Source organism: Pollachius pollachius (assembly GCF_949987615.1).
Source record: "Pollachius pollachius genome assembly, chromosome: 7".
Taxonomy (NCBI): domain Eukaryota; kingdom Metazoa; phylum Chordata; class Actinopteri; order Gadiformes; family Gadidae; genus Pollachius; species Pollachius pollachius.
The window spans coordinates 4,754,002-4,776,276 of record NC_136940.1 but is presented as its reverse complement, the minus strand read 5'-3'; the positions used below and the strand labels follow the sequence as shown (position 1 = coordinate 4,776,276).

The window sequence follows — 22,275 nt, the reverse complement described above, 5'->3', positions numbered from 1 at the left end:
CTAGTAGAACACCTAGGGCAGCTCGCTGGGGGCGCTGAATTAGTCATGAGGGTAGCTAGGTAACAGCAGCAGGCCGTAAAGAGGCCTTGCTTGTCCCCCACAGTGGAGGAACCTGATCCGTAGTAGGCCGGGGATCATGTGAATGACACCCGAGCCCTGGCTAATTCACGCAAGGAGCTTCTTTATAACACAAGACATCGTTACGTCAAGGTTAACAGACTCAATCAGAGCGTTAGACGTGCTGCACATGAATGATGAGTGTCTGAGTGTAGGCCTGATTAGTTAAGTGTCGACTATTAGGGAAGCTGTTTTACTATATTGGTGAATAAGAGAAAGGGGGAGGGATGCCCCATGGGAAATGGTTGCAGACAATGTGTCAGTGTTGGAGGTAAGGTGATACCTTATAATAGGTGAGAGGCCCCTCCCCACCAACCCTTACCCCACAACCCCCTACAAGACCTCAACCTTAGCGGAGGAAGGGTCTGTATGGCCAAGCAGTGACCTTTTTCACCTCTGCACACTGACATGAACAATGGTGGATAGCCTGTTGCACAGGTGTTTCATGTCTGACGCATCTCAAAGGGCTTTACAGGGAAACATTTAGTATGTTATTGTGGAGCGAACACAATGTTGAGGCAGAGGGCACGTTTTTTTTTTCAGACATTGTATCAATATATTATAATCATCTGCTACCTTCACTCCAGTTGTGTTTTAGAAACTTTCGGCTTTGATTGTTTGGATTAGCTTTTGATAGGAGTCTGAAAAAGGCAATTTAATGTAATCTGATCTGTATTATATTTGACTAAGATCCTTTCTCTTGTTATTCAAGGTCTACATCTTAAATATATATATTTTCATGTGTAGAACTGTTGCACTGGAAACTATTGATGACATCATGACAACATACTTATCACATGTTGTCATGATGTTGCATATGATGACGATGTTTGACATCTCCCTTTTGTGTCTCATGTGATCCATGGCTCGTCGGATATTCTGGGAAGGTTGAATCAAAAAACAACAGCATTCTGTCTGCCCTTGCAGACAACAATTTCCCATTGGGAAATTCCTGGTAATCTCATGTTTTTCCATGAAAGCCATGGAATTTTCTATCCCCCTTATCGCCAGAGATTTAAGTTGAGGTTTCCACTAAGGACTGTCAAGATAATTTACTACAACTAAGTGCCCTTCTAATTTACTTTTTACTACATAAAAGCATCATTTTCATATTTATCACATTTTGTCTTTGCATTCGAAGGACCATGCCAGGAGTATTGGCCTAAGTGAGACTAAAATGGAAGAAACAAGCAAATCTTACTAGTTTGACCTTATTACTTGCCTTACTATATTTTTATATAAACTTAGCACATAAAGTAAGGAAACTTGTGATTGGTTGATTATTTCTCTGTGGTAACAATGCTTTTTGGCAGTAAATCTTATACCGTTGGAAAGCCTGTATAGTTCCCTTTCAAAGGGTTGCCCATTTGTAAGGAACATGCCCTTGTGCGATGAGCAGCAGAGCTGAGTATGTGGGTTGCGCCCATGAAAAATTTGTCAAATCTTCTCTGCCAATACCAAACAGCCAATTCTGCCATTGACTTGTTTGTTGTTTGGTGGATTGGATGATTGAAGTTTGAAGAAACAAGACATATCGGCAATTTAACAATTTATTCAGTTCACAAACAGGAGCCGCAGTAGCGTGTGGAAGAACCATACACAGCCACAACAGCCTGGCACCTCCTCCTCATGCTTGTCTGGACTCATCACTGAACATAACGTTTCTCCACATGTTCAGGTTCCAGCGCACGTGTTGCCGACACCAGCGCAAACGGGCCTGGCGGTGAAGGGCAGTCATGGCAGGACTCCTGGCAGCCCTATGAGACCGGAGATTGGCTGCGTGTAGTCTGTTCCGGATTGTCTGGGCAGAGAGCCCTCGGCAATATCGTCCTGCAAACCTTGACTGCAAATCTGTAGAAGACAGCCTACGGCACCTAAGTGCTGACAGGGTGATGAAATGGTCTTCTTGGGGTGTCGTCTGCTTGGGACGCCCACTTCGCAGCCTGTCTTTGACATCCCCCGTTATATGGAACTTGGCTTTCAGTTTGGGGAGGGTACTGGGGCTAACTCCAAATAATGCCGTAACTTGGTTTTGCGGAACACCAGCTTGAAGTTGCCCTATCACAAGGGCCCTATCCAGATCAGTCAAACGCGGCATGCCGATTCTTGGAGCAGACACTTACTGACTGTAGCTGTACTTACAGTAGTAGAGCACATGCTCACAGGTGCTGCCAATCAGGCGCCAATCAGGCACCTGATTGGCAGCACCTGGGGGTACCAGAAGCTCAAAATAAGTGTCAATAGAAACAGCAAAATAATCTGTTTGGCAATGGCAGAAAAGATTTGGCAAAATTTTCATGGGCGCAACCCACATACTAATTGCTGCTGCTCATCCCACAAATGCATGTTCCTTACAAATGGGGAACCATTTGAAAGGGAACTAAACAGGCTTTCCAACGGTATAATATTTATTGCCAAAAAGCATTGTTACCACAGAGAAATAATCTACCAAACACAAATTCCCTTACTTTTTGTGCTAAGTTTATATTAAACAAACACCCTGCACACAAGTATGCATCCCGCACACATACACTACGCCGCTAACTAGGAGTCTGAAAAAAGAGAAGATGATTGCACGTGACAAAACTCAAGAAATACATTTTCCATTAAACAGACTCAGTTTACTGACCTAGCTAGAAGAGAACATCCAGTTCTGTTCCTTTGAGCTATGGACGCAGTATTCAAATGAGTACATACACACAATGACGAATTGTGCTTTGAAATCAAAGGGACAATAATTATACAAGAAATTATATTCTCGATTCTATTAATATCATGACCAATTTAAACAGAACAATTAATAGACAATAGTTAAAGTGACATGAATCTGAACAAGTTAGCTTTGGACAGTTACCTTCAAACAATTGGCTTCAAACACAGACAAACTCTTGCTGTGTGTGAGGCATCGGTGCTTAAAAAACATTTTATGCGATCCATGTTAAAAACATGGAACTATGAAAGTACGCCCCGTTATTAGACCAAAGTGGGCCAGCCTACGGTGTCCTTCTGGAACCTGCATGGTCAGCGCTCCCTCCCAGCTGTGCTCTTGACGAGATGCTGTACTTCCTGCGTCATGACAGCCTTATTCTTAGGCCAAGGTGCCACAGTTATCCCAAGGTCCCAAGGCTGATAGTGAGGGGGAGGAGGAGGATTCTGTACAAACATCCACAGCCCTTTCTAACTGATTAACACTCAATTAAAGGTCATCTCACTTTCACCTTCTCGTAGGACATAGGTTATGGGACCTTCACATAGTTTGGCCTGATGCTACGTATGAAATGCCCCCCAAAAGGAATGGTTAGTTTTTATGTTTGGGTAATATTTAAATGGTGCAGAGAGTGATATTTGAGTGTTATGAGCAGTATAAAGCAAAGTTAAGTTTATTTTTTGAGCATTTTAACGAATTTGAAATCTCAAACAGCAATGCCAGTATCAGACATAATACAAGTATTCGGTTGTATTTAGTATGTCTTTCTTATACAATTATAAAGTGGTTGGTTTTTTTGGGGGATATTTCTGACAAAAATCCACATGTGTCAATATTTACCTATTGACTAATTCGGTGGTGAGGATCAGCCTTCAATAGATCAGCACAGGGTGAAAAGTTCACAAGAGCTGATTCAGAGGGTCAATATTGACCGCTGTGCGATATGACAGTGAACTGTATAACCATGCACGAGTCTTCATGCAAACTATATTAAGTTTCCGCACTAGACGGTTATAGACTAATGGAATTGTTTAGGGTGTTCCAAATTTTGATGCGGTAATTTCCCATTATACTCAGTCAATGCTATTCCGGCTAAAAAGCATTAGCGATATGTGTCATCGCCATCTGCTTTGTCAAATTGTAACAGTAGGGGATTTCCGTCCCAGAATAGCCCTACCAAAATGGTCAAAAAATCAAGGATTCAGGAATATGCGGTTGTCATTGATCTCATGATCTCCACACTCCCTGGTATTTCTCTGCTGATAATGAGGTCTCCCACTCCGCCCGGGCACAGCCTGACTTCCTCCATAATGTCGGCTCTGTTCGCCCAAACGGACGATAGGACTGGGAGGCAGCGGGCCAATTGTTGTCTGTGTGTGTGTGCATGTGTGTGTGTGTCTGTGTGTGCCTGTGTGTGTAGCGGCATGAGTGTGAATGCAGGCGTGTGTACGTGTGTTCGTGCATTTGTGTATGGGTATATGAGTGGCAGCATGTGTGTGTGGGTGTGTGTGGGTGTGTGTGTGCTTGTGTGTGTGTGTGTGTGTGCCTTTGTGTGTGCCTGTGTATGTGTGTGCGTTCTGCATGTGTTTATGCGTCTGTGTGAGGGTGTGTGTGGCATCATGCGTGTGTATGCAGGCGTCTGTATGTGCGTTTGTGCATTTCTGTTTGGGCATGTGTGTGCATCTGTGCGTGTGTGTGTGTGTGTGTGTGTGTGTGTGTGTGTGTGTGTGTGTGTGCATCTCTGCGTGTGAACTCAGACGCGTGCTGGGTCATGAGGCTGCACACTGTAACCTCTGTTCTGTTGTGGAGCAGGACCTGAGATGCAGTCCAGAAAAAACACCAAAATGTGCATAATGTTTTTCCCAAAATAAGGAACATTTTCGATCTTTTGTGTTGTTGTTACAGAGAAAAATGTTCAATCTGAGTGCACATGTATATAATCAATCAGCATCACGTGACCAATGATTGTGAACCACAACAAAAAAAAACATGAACAAAACATGGCGCAACATTCTTTGCGCTGTGTTGTGTAACACTTTTCCGTTGAATGCGATGTGTTTCGGGGTCATTCGGAGCATAATCACGCTACAGTGCAGCGTGACAACAGTGTGGTGTGTCTGAGACTGCTAGGTGGCATGACTTGAAGAATGAGCCCGGAATGTGAAACACAATCGAAGGGCTAGTTGTTGTTGCATGGTGTCTGTTTGGAATACGTTGGGATGGGCTAATAAACCTACTCATTAATGACATTGGATAAATTAGTCTACTTCATGAATGAATCGTATATGGTCAAGACATCCTTTCATATTTTTTTGCCTACAAATCCCTACCCTCCCCATGCAAGAAAACATCCCTGTTCCAATGGATATTGTCCTTCATACTGAAATGTCATTTAGAATCTAAAACTGAAAGGAAATGAGGTGGACACATTGAGCATTTTGCGTTTTCCCTCCAGCCACTTCTCAAAGCAAATATTATACTTACACCTGTTTTGTTCTTGTCTTTTATAAAAAAAAAATGACCTCATACAGTTCATATTTGCTAAAAGCAAATAAACTCCAGCCTCCAACCATTGGTGTACGCATTAAGGAAATCATTTATATGTCGCTATGATGATGACGTATAGTATTTTGTGTTTTTCATACCTTTGTTGATTATATATAAAGCAAGTATGTAATTGATACCAGAAGAATGTTCAGTGAAGAACTTTTACAAAGATATGTTCTTACTCTGGAGGAGATAAGATAATTGTTTTCACTAACTGAGCAGGACTATCTGAATGTCCTGATAAGTCAGCAACCCTGGCCTGTTCATTTTGAGGTTTGGTTTACAATATCATTCTCAAGACCAGTACATCCTTTCTCTTTTAGCCTGTGTTCTCTCAGTTTGTACTAGGCATTGTTTTTACTGTTGGCTCAGCATAACTTCGCTAGCAGGCTTTCAAGATCAATAATTGATTAAATCTAAGAGGAATTCTACAAAAAACATTTGAAATATTGTTCATTTAAAAAATGTTTTTTAAACTACTGTGAACTAAACTAAAACACAACCACACAGTGCGGACTGGTCGATCACTTCATTCTTATTTGTAGAACCATATGTTTACCAATGCCCAGGGTATTAACTATGAAAATTATACATGTTGGACTATTGGATGTTTAAAAAAAATCATAATAAAATATTATTTTTACTTTATTGTTATACTCTTGCAGCACTTACACGACAAGAACATCAATCATTGTAGGCTATCTTGTTGATCTTCAATTAGCAATGAACATTAGTGTGTTATATGCAGCGTTTTCTCGTGCAAGCTATTATTTTGAGGCTTGGATTATAAATGTTGATTGACACGTTGTTAAGCACAAAATTATGTCGCCTGAAATTCATTCACAGGCCTCCCTTGTGCATAAATATGACCCCACCTATGCCTGTAACAAGGCCCCCATATAAGGCAATGGGCGGTTGGCTGCCCGTTTCTCATTGGCTGAACAGACTGACATGACTTTTTTTTCTGGAAATCCGCTCGATTCCATTGGTCGGCAGGGTTCGGCTGATTTAGGCGTATTATCTTTATGAGCCATAGACGGCGAGAGAGAGAAAAAAAGCTTCAACCCGAGCCAAACAAATCTGCTGGAAGAGACGGCGTGGAGAAGGCGAGATAACAGCCGGGGCCAGGAAAGAATGCTTGAAAACAAAAGAGAACGCTTGAAAACCTTCCTCAGGAAGATAGACGAGAAGGCTATCGTCAGGATCAAGCACTTCATGAAAGAAAGGTATTTAAACACACACCAGTTCAGCGACCACCGGGACCTCCGCGCTGGTCCCCAGAAGGTGTGGACGCTAGTACCGTTAGCATTGTGTTACTTTAAGTGGCTTATTTAAGGCTTATTTATGTATTTTTCTGAGGCATATTTTATTAGCTTCGAGGTTTTGTTTAACAAGACTCCAACATAATGTTTTCGTTTCGTTATATATTCCTCACATATAGGCCGTGAAATAGACTTGGTCGGAGTTAACGGGTTTGAATGGATGGACTGCCCGAGGTCCACTGCTTCTTGGTGTGATATCTGTATGGTTTTGGTTTTAATAGCAGTCCCAGATGGTTAATGGGTTGTAGCTGTTATATGTGCTACAAATAATGGGCCCATGTCAAGTTTTTTTGTGCATCTTTTAGGCTTGTAAATAACCTTCAGCCATTTTGTGACGTCAGCATCATCAGCCACACACTCGTTGATTCACTTGCCTCTGGGTGTGGATGGGACATGATGTGACGTAACGTTATCCCCTCAAACATCCCCCTCACCAAGTCTACCAATCCATAATATGGGTCGTGTGTACGTAGAACCCCTTCATCAATGAATGTTTCAATACGTTTGGTGACGTCCACATTCAGGTGACCCTCCCATCAGGTGCCACTCATTTTTGTGGATGCATTAAAGAGGAAGATGGAACTGATACCCGGAACACCAAAATTTCCAATAATATAGTTGCACATTGAATTACTGTAAATGTGAACAGCCCTATAAACTCGACCCACAAACTGTTCAAACACAAGAGATATTTTCCTGTACCTGTACTACTATATTCAAATGATCACAGCCTTGGTTGGACTGTGCTGGAGCTGCTTTGCAAGCGTTTTATGGTTGTATGTGGGTCATATTGTCATCGTTGTGGATAATGGCGTCACGGTGATGGATCAGCCAGCTCAACGAAGATCTAGGGTGGATCAGCCTGGCAGTGGACTGGAGATTTACTCCTGGCACTCGCACACACAAGACATGGCCCTTGCTACCACGCAGTGTTTCTCCATGTCTGTTTTTGGTCATCGCTAATCAACTGATACGGCATACTCGATGTATTTCGGGTGTATGTGGGCTATATTTAGCTCAGAAGAACCAACCACAGGTGTTGTGTGCCCTTGTATTGGGGTATTTTGGCGGCTTCCTCTCGGAAGAAAGCTTTTCACTGTACATTTGCCAACCCTCCCTTTACCCCTGAATCTCCCTCTTACAAGAATTGTGCGTGGGTATTGATGGCTGAATTAAGATAATAACTCTGTGGGTTAGCCTAATGGGCTGATGATGGGCTTATGGTCCCAAAGGGTTCAAATGGATGCATGCATACAAAGAAATGTATGGGTGTGGCAGGGTCTTGTAGCATGATGACCAAATAGCTCTGGGTTTCACAGTTTCTGCAAAATGACTAGTGACTTGGGGTGTAGGTGTTGACGTGTATGTGGGGGGGTCGGTTGTCACTTCCTTCTTCCACATAAAGGGTAGCAGCACATGATAGCTGGAAGCCTTCATGTTGTAAGAAAAAAACAATGGTGCCTCAGGGTATGGCAAATGTGTGGTGGCATTGGCTTTGGCCTTATTCTCTCTGGCACTGACTCCACAAATGGTTGCTGTGGTTCATTACCATTAATGTGCAGCTGGCTTATAATTTGCTACTTTAGAGTTTAGGTTGATAATGATTGGCTCCTTTGACGAAGGAGGACCTGTGCTCCTACCTTAAAAATCGAGAAACAGCAACAACCTTTTGAGCATCAGAAAGAGGCCAGTAAAATGAACCTTCTATCATGTAAACAAATGCAATACAGTAAGAATAAAGAGAGCTGGTATATAACGATGGCCAAGCTGTTCATTTTCTAAAATAAAAAACCTTTACTTCTTTCTATATTGTAGCATTTAAAGAAGTTTGCTTGTTTTACTCTTTTGACCAAAACGACATCTTAATAAACTTAATGTTAAGAGAGATTAATATTTTTTATTTAAGTTAATTTATATAGGTTATATGATTATATCCCAAAATCATCAATAATGTTAAGTCCAGATGCATAACCTTTGACTCTGGTGTAGGTAACACCTGTGCAGGAGAGAAAGTTGACAAAAGACACACATTTGTCTTGTAACCGACAGTGAAAGCAGAACGCTTGAGAAATTACAATTTAACTTTCACCTAAAAAATAAAGGGTAACAAAACGCATGGGTGCACCCAGAAAAATCTATTGTTTAATCGGTTGCTTTATCGGAGGTTGCACATTGTGCGACTTATTTGAGCATATTGGTCGCACTGCATGGTGGTAAGTTTGAATGAGGTTGTCATATCAAAGCTGGTTATTCCGATTCTTTCCCTTTTGTGGCGTAAAATCCCCCCCTTCACCCTTTTATAGAAAGATGAAACAATATGAAAGCATTATCACTTCAGTATATAGTCACAGATGGCAGAATCCATGCCAAAACTAAGCACGCCACGTCTTGTAGGAAGCCCTCCTTTCGGCTGCGACTTGGCCCGTGTGGATCTGAGCCAGTCTGTAAATGGCTGGGTGGGGCCGCTTGTGTGGCGTGACAGTTGGCTCCTGGAAGTCGCTGCTCCTCAGCTGTGGCTTGGGGATCCTGCTCGGCGAGCAAACGGCAAGTTCAATTACAGCTCTATGCGAGCGAGTCCAACATGGAGGTCAAAAACAGGCTTCCATGGTGGTACCGCGCAGGGGAGGCTTCTCTGCCAACCCAGTTGGCGGTGTGCGAAATGAGTTTCTCTGCAGGCCGCTGCCGAGGGCGCTCGCAGAAGCGGTCTATTTTAAGGGCAGCCGTTTGACCTTCGACCTCTTGCACACGCCCGTTAAATACAACCCAACTCGTTTCACATGGCGCCGTGCTTCGTTCATGGGTCTGGTTCCTGTTCTTGCCATGCGAGCCCGCCCTCAGAACCTGAGGACTGTCCTTGTATAGATGCTGGGCTCCTACCTTGCTGGATTGAAGGGTAACTGTACTCTCCGTTATTCACTTGGTCTTTTTTTATGTTTGCGTTAAGCCAGCCAGTCCTGCCACATCTGGCTCACATAGAGGCAGTATTTATAGTCCCGGAAGTTTGAAGTGAGCTAGCCTATGCAAAAGGTATATCATGCCTACGTATTTTTTTATTTTGTCCCCATTTATAAACTGAATGTAAACAATGTTTGATTATTTGTTATGTATAGCTAAACTCTCACTCTACTGCCATATGTTGACGTTTGAACTGAAATGCTTATTTGATGAGCATGATAATGGATGACTAGCAGTCAAGGCAAAGTCTACAAGATTACTTCAGGTGAAGGCCAAACCTCCCGCTGTTGTAATCTTCCACTTAGATGATACCCTCTGCATGGTTATTTTGTCCACATCCCCCTTCTTTACACTGCATATTTTTTTACAAGCTTCTCCATGGCACCATGCGTACAGTAGTTGTTTGCCCAGTGGCTCGGCTTTCTATTTTATTTGGATGGCTGCTCTCCATATTGGTATCAAGTAGTTCCTTCCTGCTCACAACCTGCCTCCTGCAGGACCTCGCTGGAAACTGTGATGAAAAGAAAGGCCTTCTCTGTGTCTGGCCCCGGTCAGCTGCCAGGAGGTAGAGAGGGAGGCTCTGCATGCATGGATCGCATGACTTCTCTCTGTGACACACACACTGGCACTCTGTTCCCCGTGGCAAGTTGCCACAAGTCGCATGTCGCTGTTGGCTGCGCCGACTGGCCCGCTGCCCCGTCCTCTCTGCTGCAGCTGAAAACACACATGCACACGCCCGGGACAATGTGGTTTTTTTTATTGGGAGAATTGGCTTTATTTTATTTACCAAAAATGTGGCCAGTTGTCTTGGCAGTGTGGGCGCCTGGATGCGTGCCCCGATGAATTCAGCGTGGATGTGTTTGGATTAGGTGCTTTGCTTTACAGTCGACCGCTTTTAGATTGGTCTTAAAACATGTCCTGCATCTTAATGCTTGCATATTTTCCAGTGCATGACCTCAAAGCGCAGCCATCGGATATCTGTTAATCCTCCTCTTTCGGACGGACGGTGGACACCAACAGAGGGTACTCTTGCCCAATGTTTCCACCATTATCAACCAGCTCCGTAGATTAAGGACATCATGTGGGGCGTTGTGATGTCTTTGTTATCGTGCACCTGTGACTTTCACCCTTTTAAGTTGGCAGGCCACTATGCCTAGAGTCCTTTGATGCTGGGACAGAGGTCTAAGATTCATGACTGAACGACTGGTTCCACAAGAGCAGGGGAATGGGGGGTGATGGAGGAGAAGGACGCAGCTGCCCAAGACCTTTGCTCTCCCCTGGGCACCCCTACTGTGTTTCATGTATTGCACCACACCCAGACACTTCGCAGCAGGGGCGGTGATTTAAGGGTACAGTAAGCCCAGTTTTATCTGTAAACCATCCCATCGGTCTCACTGCTCTATTTGTAGTTTCTCAACCTCCCCTTATTATTATTGTTTACGAGTCAAGTGAAATGGAATTCAGACTTTAAAACCACTTCCAGCTGTTCCCTCTCACAAACATCCTGGCGTGTGTCGAATGCTATACATGTCATGGCCTTTTCAGTTCATGTTTTTCCTGCTATTGATCGCTTTGATGGTCTATCTTGAGTTTATCTGCTCCTAATAGCTTCCGATACACTATAGAGTAAGGGTTTTCAGGTGCGGGTTATTTCAGGGAAAAGGAAGGAAAAACACTGCCAGTAAGATAAGGGAGGCCAAAGTGTTTGGCTCTAGCAAACATTGCACAAGCCTTCTTTGTAGATTAACATGGAGAGTTAACACGCGAGGCAGGCTTGCGCAGATCGGAGGATTTTGGTGGAGGTGTTAATGGCTTTTAGGATCTTTATGTATGCTGTTCTAACAAGCAACTGGTTTCCCCTATTTGGATCACAGCTAGGGTGGGAAACAGTATAGCAGGATGAGGAGCACTGCCTACCAATTCTATAGGGGATTTCTGTCTCAGCTCTCATTGTAATAAGGAATGGGGGATTATTATGTTTTACTGTTGTTCAACAAGTAACTATTGTTCAACAAGTAAGTGCTTCATACAGGGTACAAGGAAAAGATTTGTCTCGCGTTGGAACGATTTAGAAAACGGTCCATGACGATGCATGTCATGGGCAGTGTTTTTTGTACTTCCAACGTCGCAATCAAATCGACCTTTGCTCCGCTCGAGCGATCAACGGTTCATTGCTCGCTTCAGGGAGCACGGACTGGTTGGTGGACATGGAGCCAGGGCTGAGGACTCTCAATCGGCAGGGCAGGATGTGCCTCTCCAACCCTGGAAGTTTAGACAGGTATGGGCAGTTGTAAGTCGTTCTTTGGGTGAATTTTGTATCTGGGTTTAAGGGTTGTTGAGTACTCTAATGGTGCGAGGAGACTTGGAATTGTAAGGCAAGGTAGGCTGTGTACAATGATGAGACTGGTCCCTATTCATGGGATCACCTGCATAACGATAACTAGATGCAATGAATCTTATTTGACTCATCAAAATCTCATATTTACAGTATCCGAATTGTACCAAAGCCATTGCAACGGTAAGCAAAGTTAACATGGCGACGTCTGCAGCTGATGACCGGGGAAAGGTTGAAATCAGCTGGATAAAAAGTCCTTAGTGTTGTGAGAACTTCTTCACATTACTCTGAAATGTCTGTGTCTCCAGGCTCATTCGACGCTACATAATGGTTTTTCTTCCCTTTCTCCTGCGTGGCAGAAAATTCCTTCTGCAACCTTTACACAGCTCAACCTCTCTCTTGAGGCTCGTCTTATGGCCTGTCAACGCCACATACTGTTTGAACAGGAATGTAGAAGATGCAACACGAGAACAAAGTACTTCAGGACAATTGAGTCATTCCCTTTTTATAAAGACGGCATTTCAACAAATCTTTCACAAAGACACCTGTTGGGAACTCTGTACTACTGTTTGGTAACGTTTTGACTCACATGATAGTGATGATTTAGTAATGTTGTATATTTCCACTACACCTTTAACCTAACTTTGATTCTCTTTTTATTACTAGATTTTGCTATGATTATTTTTATCTAAAGTGCTAAATGCATTTAACGAAAAGCTTTGATGCCTAAAGTCTCTTAGAAAACTGTGTTGTCACAGTCTTAACTCTTATCTAACCATTTTATGATGGTACGATGCCTGTGTGTGTGTGTGTGTGTGTGTGTGTGTGTCAGTCAGTCATTTTCCCTGCAAGTCTGTTTGTGGGAGTGTCTTGGTCTGACGTCAGCTACGACGGAGTGTCACACCACCGTGAACACAAAGCCACTTCCTCCCAGATCTAGCTCGAACTCGTCCAGCTGCTTATCTCTGCCAGAATGAGGCTAGTAGGAGCCCTTGCCTGACCAACGCTGTCCTAAAGCCTGGACTTTTATATTTTTCATCTGTTGGATTACCTTTTTGGTTCCTGTGATTGGACTATCATGCTGTGATACCAGGGATCAAAGCCTAGGCAGACGTCGTTGTTGTGCGGTTCATATTTTTGTATTAAGGAAGGGGAAATGGATTCAGTTAGTAGGTATATGAGTTTTCGCTCCTCTAAAAGATTTCTGCCACAAAGGTAAGGAACCTGGGATTGCTTTGAAGCTTTTAACCTGTAATGCTTTGGTGTTTGTGAATTCCTGTGGTCAAACTGCTGCCTTTTGCATGAAGTGCATGGCTCATTTTCTGGCAAATGTCCAAGCATTTGCTACCTTTTTCTTAAAATCCCTGTTTTACTTATTTTAACATTTGGAGTTGTGTCTGGCAATTGGTTGTTTTAATTGTTAAACTTTGCTCAAAATCATTGCGAGTATTTCTGTCATGTAACTACAGTTTGGAGTCATTTTCAAACGCAGCTGCCACAATGTGGTGTGATGTTGAACCTTTTTTATTGTAAGAACCTACTCAGTTATAACGAGAAACCTTACTGTGTTGTTGGCATTAATGCAATATACATATGGATTACTTCATTTATGGTAAGGTGGTCCTATGAAGGACATTATGAACATTAGGCAAAGTCCTTATCTTAAGATATCATCTTTGTAATTTTCCATTTCAAGTCACTCACAGAAGGCTACAGTAAGTTTTTATGTTTCCTCAATAAGCCTTAATACCTATGATGCCTTTTTGTGTACACTGGGAGTCCATACTGTAGACGGTACAAGTCTAATGTAATTCAAACCTGTAGCCAAATATTCAGTACACCTGATTGCTGACCATATAAATCCCTACTGTTCATTTGTCGGCCGGCTTCCTCAAACATCATAATAGGATTGCTGGCAGTAGCTAGCTTCCCATCTGTTTCCACGTCAGCACATGCAGTTTAGATTCAATGAATGCAGTTGATTTTAAATTTGCCTGGTAAAAGAGTCCTCCTCCAGAGCAGTGCTGCGGTACCTTGCGGTCTTCAAATTCCGGCGGCCGACCTCGGTTGTTCCCCGACTGACTACCTGCATCTGCACCCGGCGGTGTCGCTTTCAGAAAGAAATGCAAATCAGGCCCCTTGTTGCTACACGGGATACCTGTGCGTTCCCGCCGGCGTGATGTGCAGGAGTCGCCTTAAAGGTCTGTCAGTCATGTTGACCGTGTTCCCCTCCCCCCCTCCTCCTGTCTTGTCCAGCAACTACCCAGAGTGTGGCGGCGTTGGTAGTGGTGGTGGCGGTGGCGGTGGCGGCGGGCTGCCGACCAAGGTGAAGAGGAGCAAGAGCAGCCTCGGCAATGGCAGCTTCAGGAGGAAGGCGGAGTCGATGAGGGCACTGAGCCTGGAGGATGCCGCGTTGGACCTCCAGAGGGAGCACAAGTCCCCCACCAGACCGCAGCCCGTCAGGTACTGCCATGCACCACCGACTTCACAACCGCTCTGAACGCGCCGGTGCGGACGATGGTGTAGGCGTTGAACCTCCGTGACTCGCCTCTTTACAGTTGAGCAAGTCGACGCTCGTTTCAGTTTTGTTCTGGGCTGTAAGGGGAAATTTTCGTTTCCTTGTTTGCATTGAGTGATGCAACAATGACTATTGTTTAGTTTTTGTTATGTGTACAAACATTGAATTTGATAGTCTTGTTCAAAAATATGTTTCCTTGTATAGCCGTTCCTGGTTCTGTTTTTCAGTATGGGGTTACTCTCAAAGGTCACCTACTGCTGAAATCCACCAGTTATTTAGGGGAAAGTTACTGTTAAAGATGATCCTCTACTGCGGAAATCCACCAGCTAAGAGAGTAACCATGTATAGTCACTCTTTAAGGTGATCAACTGCTGAAATCCACCAGTGTTCAGGCTCAACATGTTCATCCTCTTGCAGGTCGCAGACGTTCGATCTGGATAGCAAAACCTTTGAGAGAACCAACGGCAACGGACCTCAAAGTGTAAGTCTATGTACCTCACCTGTTGGCCTGTCTTCATATGTTGGGACCTGCCCAACATCATTTCTATCATCATTAAAAAGGGCAAAAAGCCAACGGCTACAAAGGCATTTGTGTGGTGACGAATGACTCCTAAAGCCTCCGTTGAACCGTGGCGTTGCCATAACACACAGCACACGCTATAACATGCACTGTCTCCTGTGTTCAGAGCTTCGTCAAGCACAACAAGACATTCCACAAGCTGTTCCCGGACATTCCTGAGGGAGAAGACTTGATCCACGGTAGGTACAAGGGAGGAAGCACAGAATTGTTTTTGAGTCACGTCAAAAATGAAAATGTTTAGTCGCGCCACAGTTTGTTTGCAATTCGTTCAATTGTTAAACGCAAGCGTCTTGTCGGCGTCCTAACCTGTGCGTGCTGCTCCTCCAGCGTACATCTGCGCGTGGCAGAAAGAAGTGCCCTACCACGGGCGACTGTACATCACAGAGACCCATGCCTGCTTCTACTCCTCGGTCCTGCTCAAAGACACCAAGGTGAGCTTCAGGACAGCCCCCCTCCCTGCTCGTTTGTGTCGTTGATTCCTGATGTCGGCCCAGCTCTTCCTGACGTTATGCAAAATCATACCAAAATGTAACAATAAAATTTGAACGTTGCTTCAATTTTATATTTCATCCGGACACATGGCTGTTATTGTTTGACCTGAGGCAGCCGGTAACACCCCCCCCCCCCCCCCCTCGTGTGCTACAGGCGGTCATTCCCGTGTCCTGCATCCAGAAGGTGAAGAAGCAGAACATGGCGCTGCTGGTTCCCAACGCGCTCTCCATCCGCACCAGTGAGGGAGACAAGGTACGTGCCCAGCTCGCCTTTCAACGCCCCAAACAACACGGTTAAGACTCAATGCTGACACTTTCCAACCTGACACAAAGCCTTGTGTGCAACAGGGCGGATGTTATCTGATTTACGTGGGAAGGTGGTTGTTCAGCCACTGTTAATCTGCGTCTCTGGCCTAGTTTAAGTTATGACTTGTTTGTTGTTGAGGCTCATGTGTTTTTCCCCCTCTCTCTCTCCCTTTCTTTCTCCCTCCCACTCCCGATGTCTCTCGCTCGCCTCGTAGTTCCTGTTTGTGTCTCTGAGGAACCGTGACGCATGCTACCAGCTGCTCTGCTCCGTGTCTCCTCAGTTAGAGGTGAGTCCTTGGGATTGGACGTTGGAGCTGCAAGAAATACCCCAAAATGATCGAAACCGTGGTCCTAATGATGTACTCGGCTCCGAAACGCTTATCAACATAATGTATTTGAAAGATGTTTTTAAATACATTTTTTCAATCATCAAGATTTGTGTGCTGCTACATATAAAGTCTCTTTTCTGGTTTTATGTTTCTTGATTGCTCTTCAGGCTCCGTGTTTTAAACTTGGTACTATAAATAAGTATACTTAATTATAATGTGTCTTGTTGTTTACAGGCGGGCAGCACCAATAGCAGTTTGATCTTCTCTTCAGCGGAGAACAGTGAGAAGAGCAAACTAGTGGTGAGCATCCTCTTCTTCACATTTCATAAATACGAAGGGCTAACTACAAGAGGCAGTGCGCATTTTTGTGCACTGCCTCTTGCACTTTTACTATACTATTAAATCTGGTTGGTGTTCATTTATAAATGAAACATTTACTGGTAACCAATTGTCTTATAACTATGCTGTGTGGACAAATGTGTGATGCCTTCACAAAATTAGAATCGCATGACGGTAACATTTACCAGCCTACATAGTCACCATCCACACGGGCTCCACAGTACCATGAGCGGTAAACGCAACACCCATTCTTTAATGGGAGATGCTGTCCCAATACCTCATCCGTACCACAAACCTCTGCTTCCCTTGTGATCTTGGCACAGCAGCCTTTACAAGAAATGCTTTACAAGAAAGTCACAAAACACACTTGCCTAGGAAACCCATAGATTTCCAACACGTCACTGACGCCGTGTGGTGGTGACATCCGCACTGACTCACCGCCAGACACCCGTCAACCCTGTCTCCTCTCGGTGGCCTTCCCCTGGGCAGGATGTTGGTACTGCCTCAGTAACAACATGTTGCACCCCGTGTGCCAAACCAGCTTCACGTGCCATTCTTTACATATTAAGGCAGCCCTGCCTATATGCAAAATGCTTAAGCGACGTGGAACAGGCTTTCCTTATTCGTTTATGCAGCCGTAGTCCACAGCGTTGACGCAAATGCCGCACTGTAATTAAAGTCATAAGACGAGACGTAACACTAACAACATTGATCCTCGGTTAAAAATCACATGACGGGTGTATCTATCAGATCGACGGGGCTATTGCGGTTCATGATTGTCTGGGGGTTGAGCAGAAGCCTCCATATGTGTCCCAACAAAGCCATTGAAGCGGACTAACCTGAGGCCAATCCCCCTTGCAGGTATTCTCATGCACTGCCCTTCTCCCGTCCTCCCGACAGAACTCCAGCCAGTCGAGTCTGGACGACAGCTTTGATCACCCCGACTCCGCCTCCCCCCCGGGCCCCATGCTGGAGCCCTCCGCCACGGAAACCCTGAAAGGTGAGCTCCACCCCGGGTCTCCGGATGATTCGGACCGACGTGAGGAGGGCCTGAACCACTCGGAACGTTAGCGTGCCGTGACCGAAAGGGGATAACACCGTGTCGCTGCTCAAACCTTGGTTTCGTGTCGTTGTTGTTTCATGACTTTATTGGCTGGGCGGGCCTTCTGTCAATAAGCACCTCATCATGCTTCATCCACCTAAGTTCAAGCTCATGTCATGCGCACCTTAGCGGAACGACGAGCTGCAGGCATTAATAGGCGACGAACAGCTGGAGTTTCATGCTTCCTCAACGGGTCTATCAATGACTAACAATGGCTCAACCTGTTGTCTCCCAAACCCAGTGCCTAACGGGAGCCTTCCCTCCCCGAAGAGTCGGCTCACACCGCACAGAGACCTCTCCTCCTCCTTCTCCTCCTCCTCCTCCTCCGAGCTGCCCATGGAAGAAGGTAACCCTCCTCCCTCCCTCCCTCCCTCCCTCTCTTCGCCAACAACACAAAAACAAATTAGCACAGTGTTTTCTAAACCTTGGGGCTAATCGCTGCTAAATGATGAAGCTATGGACATTTGATAGGAAGCATTTCTTATTTAAACCGGTCTAATGATCCTTAGCCACGAACAAACTAGCACTGATCTGTCTGGTGCGTATGCATATTTTCAGAGGGACACTGATACTGTGTGTGTGTGTGTGTGTGTGTGTGTGTGTGTGTGTGTGTGTGTGTGTGTGGAAATAGATGCATCAGAATGTAACCATTGTGGTCGCATACATTTTCGAACCTAAATAATGAGGTCACCGGCTGTAAAGTCTGGGGACCTCTGAACCAGTGTGAAAGGAAGTGGTGCGCTTAGCCAAGGAGCTCTTTGGGTCGTGAGAGCCCAGTCACCAAATATGTTTACTGTCTTTTACATACACCGCAATGCAGGGAAATTGAATGCAGCTGCTTTTTTTTCTTTTAAAACTGCATTCGTACACTACCGGTACCGCATTTAGCAGAAGCTTCTTTCCAATGCGACTCGTAGCGAATTTGAGCCGCGCGGGGTTCACTGTCTCACTCAAAGACACATAAGAGTCAGGCTGCAGACACTGGGGGTTGGAACCCAGAACCTATCCACCCGACTCTCCTCCCGACATGTGTTTAACCGGTGCCCCTGTCTCTCTCTCTCCAGGCGGGTCGTGGATGTGCAGTGTGACGCGGAGAGCTAGGTCTCTGCTGTACCAGAGAGAGGCGAGCACCCTCAACACACTCCTGGTCATCTACCTGATCCTGTGAGTTCCCCGTCGCCGCTTCCCTGCCTCTCCTTGCCCATTCTCCCATGCGGTTGTGGTCACTCCGCGAGGGGGGGGGGTAGAAGACTAGGGACTGGTTCCTTCTGAGCCTCGTTTTAACTAAGTAAATTCACTAAGGGATCCAAGACAACCCAACCAATGCGTGGGGTAGTGTTGCATGACAGCAGGTCTGCTCTAATTCGCTCACTTGAGCCTCACCTGATTGCAAGCCCCACCCCTTTTGACATGGCAGAGATATGAACATATGTGGACATTTGCAATGAGGTCAACTATTTTAGCTTGAATCCTATCTCATGCAAGCAGTCTCTCCACTTTGTCTGGAATGTTGTGTTAAGCTAACACCCTGGGAAGTAGGGTTTTGAGAATTGGCTGTTGATTATAACTATGAATCGTGTGTGTGTGTGTGTGTGTATTGCCAGGGTAATGCTACTGCTGCTATCGTCAGGCTACATCGGCCTGCGCATCGTAGCGTTGGAGGAGCAGCTGAATCTACTGGGGGCTCTCCCAGAGTTCTCTCTGAACAGCGGGTAAGTCTCTCTCTCTCTCCTCTTTTTGGGGGCTCTTGGGCTGTCGAGGTTCCGGAGGCACCTCTGTGTACACATGTCAACACACGCGGTCGGATGGCTGTGTTCAAAATGGGTCTGCAAAGCGTTTCATAGGGTTCCTCCTTTTCAAAATGAACGCTAATTCCTACTCATGGTGGTGAAGCGTTTGTTTGTGAGCTTTACATCGTAGTTCGGTGTATTGGGTGCAGTCTCTCGGTCACGGAATGTAAATCTGCTGCTGTCAACGTTGTGGCATCCAGTGTTATTTCAATACTAAACTGCTTCTCTCCCTCTCTCTGCTGCTCTTTAGGTATCAAGACACATAGCCCTCATTGGCTGAACCGGAAAATTACTTGATTTGAGCTGTGATTTGGAGGACCACTACCGTGCAGTAACCAATGGGAGGGAAGGTTTCTGATGCATTCAGACTGTCTGCCCCCACCCCCCTCACCCCTGACATTGCCCCTCTGGTCGCTGGTACGGCCTGCAGGAACAGCGGGCTAACCTGTGCAATCTCCCACTGACACCCTGCTGTGGAAACACTGGGGTATCCCCCCCCCCCCATCTCCTCCGAAGGGCTAAACCTCATCACCTTGTCCTCCACCCGAGATAGAGCACACCGGGCTGGGAAAACGGACCATCACCGTTACGAAACACCCCTGTCACCGCTCCGGAGCCACACACACACACACACACACACACACACACACACACACACCCTCTGCCTGGCTGCAGTGTGCGTCGGTGTGGTTTCATACCAAAGCCAAATGACTCCTGGGAACACGTGCCACGGTGTTGACTGATCGCGGATGTTTCCTAACGGCGACTCCTCCCCTCTGTTCTTCCTTCGTCGGGAGTCGGTTATTCCTCCTCTTCTACCGATCGCACCCTTTTGATCCAGCGCTGCACGCAACCAAAGATGCACCAGGTGTGTGCGTGCTTTGCATGGGGCGTTGGGCAACGAACTCTCTATGGCTTTTTCCTGTGTCCTCTTTGCATTTCCCGCGACCACATCCTCCCCAGTGGGTAGCTACACAAATTTGCCTTGTGTGCAGTCGGCCGCCAATCATCGGGTACTCGGGTCCCAAATGACGATTAACTTGAAGTTTAAATTGCTGGGATCAGATCAGCACAGAGGTTGGTCTCCGTTGGCCTGTACCCCCTCTCGTCTTCTCCCCGTCGTTAGTCTTTAATCCTAGAGTACAGTGCTAATCCCCCCCCCCCCAACCCAGCATTGGGAATGATTTAATTCTTTAATGATCGATGCTTGGTGGGTTTAATTCCCCACCGCTCTTGACCTAGGCTTCTGATGCACGAGCCCACTGAGACCGAAGCACACAAGCTGGACTTAGCTTTGCCGATGGGTTCAAGGTAGACCACCCGTCCGGACGACCACTTGGTCCGGGACAGCGGTTGTGGTTCTAAGACTTATTGAGCCTCGTCGCTGATACTTTATCCATGTATCGATAGCGTTGTGTTTTAGGAAACGGGGAGGAGAGGGAACGTAGAGGCCTCCACGGTTCTGGTGAAACTCCCTGGATCATCAGGGGGCATTTTAACCGGGATGTTTATAAAAATGACACCGATACTGTATTTGCAAAGATGGCACCGTTGTGTGTGTGTGTGTGTGTGTGCACGTGTGTGTCGAGCGCCTGTGAACTCATTTTTAGCCACCTGAAATGGGACCAGATCCTTTTTAGATTTCTAAACTATGAAAACCACACTGTTACTGTGAGGTCTGAGGTTTCACCTAAAAGCAAAAACGTGGTGGTCCAAAAAAACTATTTCAATATGCAACAAGTGATTATGCATGTATATATCTAACAAAAAAAAAGTCTTTTCTACGGTGTCGTTGTTTTAAATTGAAGTTGGGCTTGTCTCGACAAGGATTGGTGAGGCTGAAGAAGCTGTGCACTTTATTGAGACTTGTGATTCGCCCGTCCTGACCCCAAAAAACGTCACACCTGGGCAGGAGAGGGCGGCCGTTTGTCCTGTGTTTATTTTTCTTTTCTTCCTTTTATTTCTGTTGTCTATCGACTGTGCAAAGACATTGTTTGTTTTCTCCTCTTTTTTTTTTTTTTCTTTTTAAATTATTTGTCACTCAGGGGAGGTGGGTGCTGATGTCGACGAGGGATTTGGGGGGTTCACTCCTAGCACCTCACCTCTTGTCACCGACCTGACGGTCTGATTCTACCCTCCGTGCTAAATGCACGCTACATTGACCCTCACCTGGGTACGGAGTGCTAAATCAGAGCCTTGTCCTCGCTGAATAACCGCAGGGGGGGGGGGGGGTGCTCTCAGCACTTTGTCTGCTTTATCTTGTTTATCTTTTATGTAACTCCATTTTTACACGTCTCAGATCCTGCACCATCGCATGACTTTTAAATTAGTTGTTTCTCCCCCCCCCCCCCCCCCCCCCCCGGTGCAAAACGAAAGTACTGAAATCGAATCCTGACTGAACGAAACAGCCGTACACTTACCAAGGGATGTTGCTCAGATGTTCCATCACACTGAGTTATGGCAGTCAAGTTTTGGCCTGCGATGTCATATGGCGAAGTACCGTCAGTTCTTAAAAAATCAACCCTGCCTCCCACTAGGTGGCATGGGGTCAGCACACACAAATCACTGCCCTCAAAGAACGCAATGCAAGGAGCTCCACGACGGAGGCAGTTTGTGATTTTTGCACTATTCAAAGTGTTAACGAATGATTTGTACCGATTTTGTTGTCTTTAATTCTATGGTCATATATAGATATATATTTATTTGCATTATGTCATGCAAAGTGGTCTCTGTGAGATGGCTTTGTTATTGTTTAAAATAAATCAAGTGTTGGAAGAATTACATTATGCTTTGTGTGTCGCACTCTTTGATAATATCTAAAAAGCAATTGGCCATGC

The 22,275-nt window shown here is 45.4% G+C and overlaps 1 protein-coding gene across 6 annotated transcripts; it reads left to right on the top strand.

Annotated features, from left to right (window-relative positions):
- Positions 1-6,473: 6,473 nt before the first annotated feature.
- On the top strand, positions 6,474-22,219 carry LOC307078101 (GRAM domain-containing protein 2A; the record flags this gene model as incomplete). 6 transcript variants are annotated; one of them, XM_079739711.1, is made up of 13 exons in its annotated part: positions 6,474-6,597; positions 14,240-14,446; positions 14,919-14,982; positions 15,188-15,260; positions 15,409-15,512; positions 15,727-15,825; positions 16,094-16,165; positions 16,442-16,507; positions 17,408-17,546; positions 17,890-17,994; positions 18,713-18,812; positions 19,253-19,360; positions 19,689-22,219. In XM_079739711.1, the coding sequence occupies exons 1-13, from the start codon at positions 6,506-6,508 to the stop codon at positions 19,702-19,704; spliced, it is 1,245 nt and encodes a 414-aa protein (XP_079595837.1). In that variant the 5' UTR covers positions 6,474-6,505. The 6 variants fall into 6 exon arrangements, with proteins under 6 accessions (XP_079595837.1, XP_079595838.1, XP_079595835.1 ...); XM_079739712.1 differs by lacking the exon at positions 6,474-6,597 and adding an exon at positions 12,930-13,198; XM_079739708.1 differs by lacking the exon at positions 6,474-6,597 and having other exon boundaries at positions 13,221-14,446.
- Between the last annotated feature and the right edge of the window lie 56 nt (positions 22,220-22,275).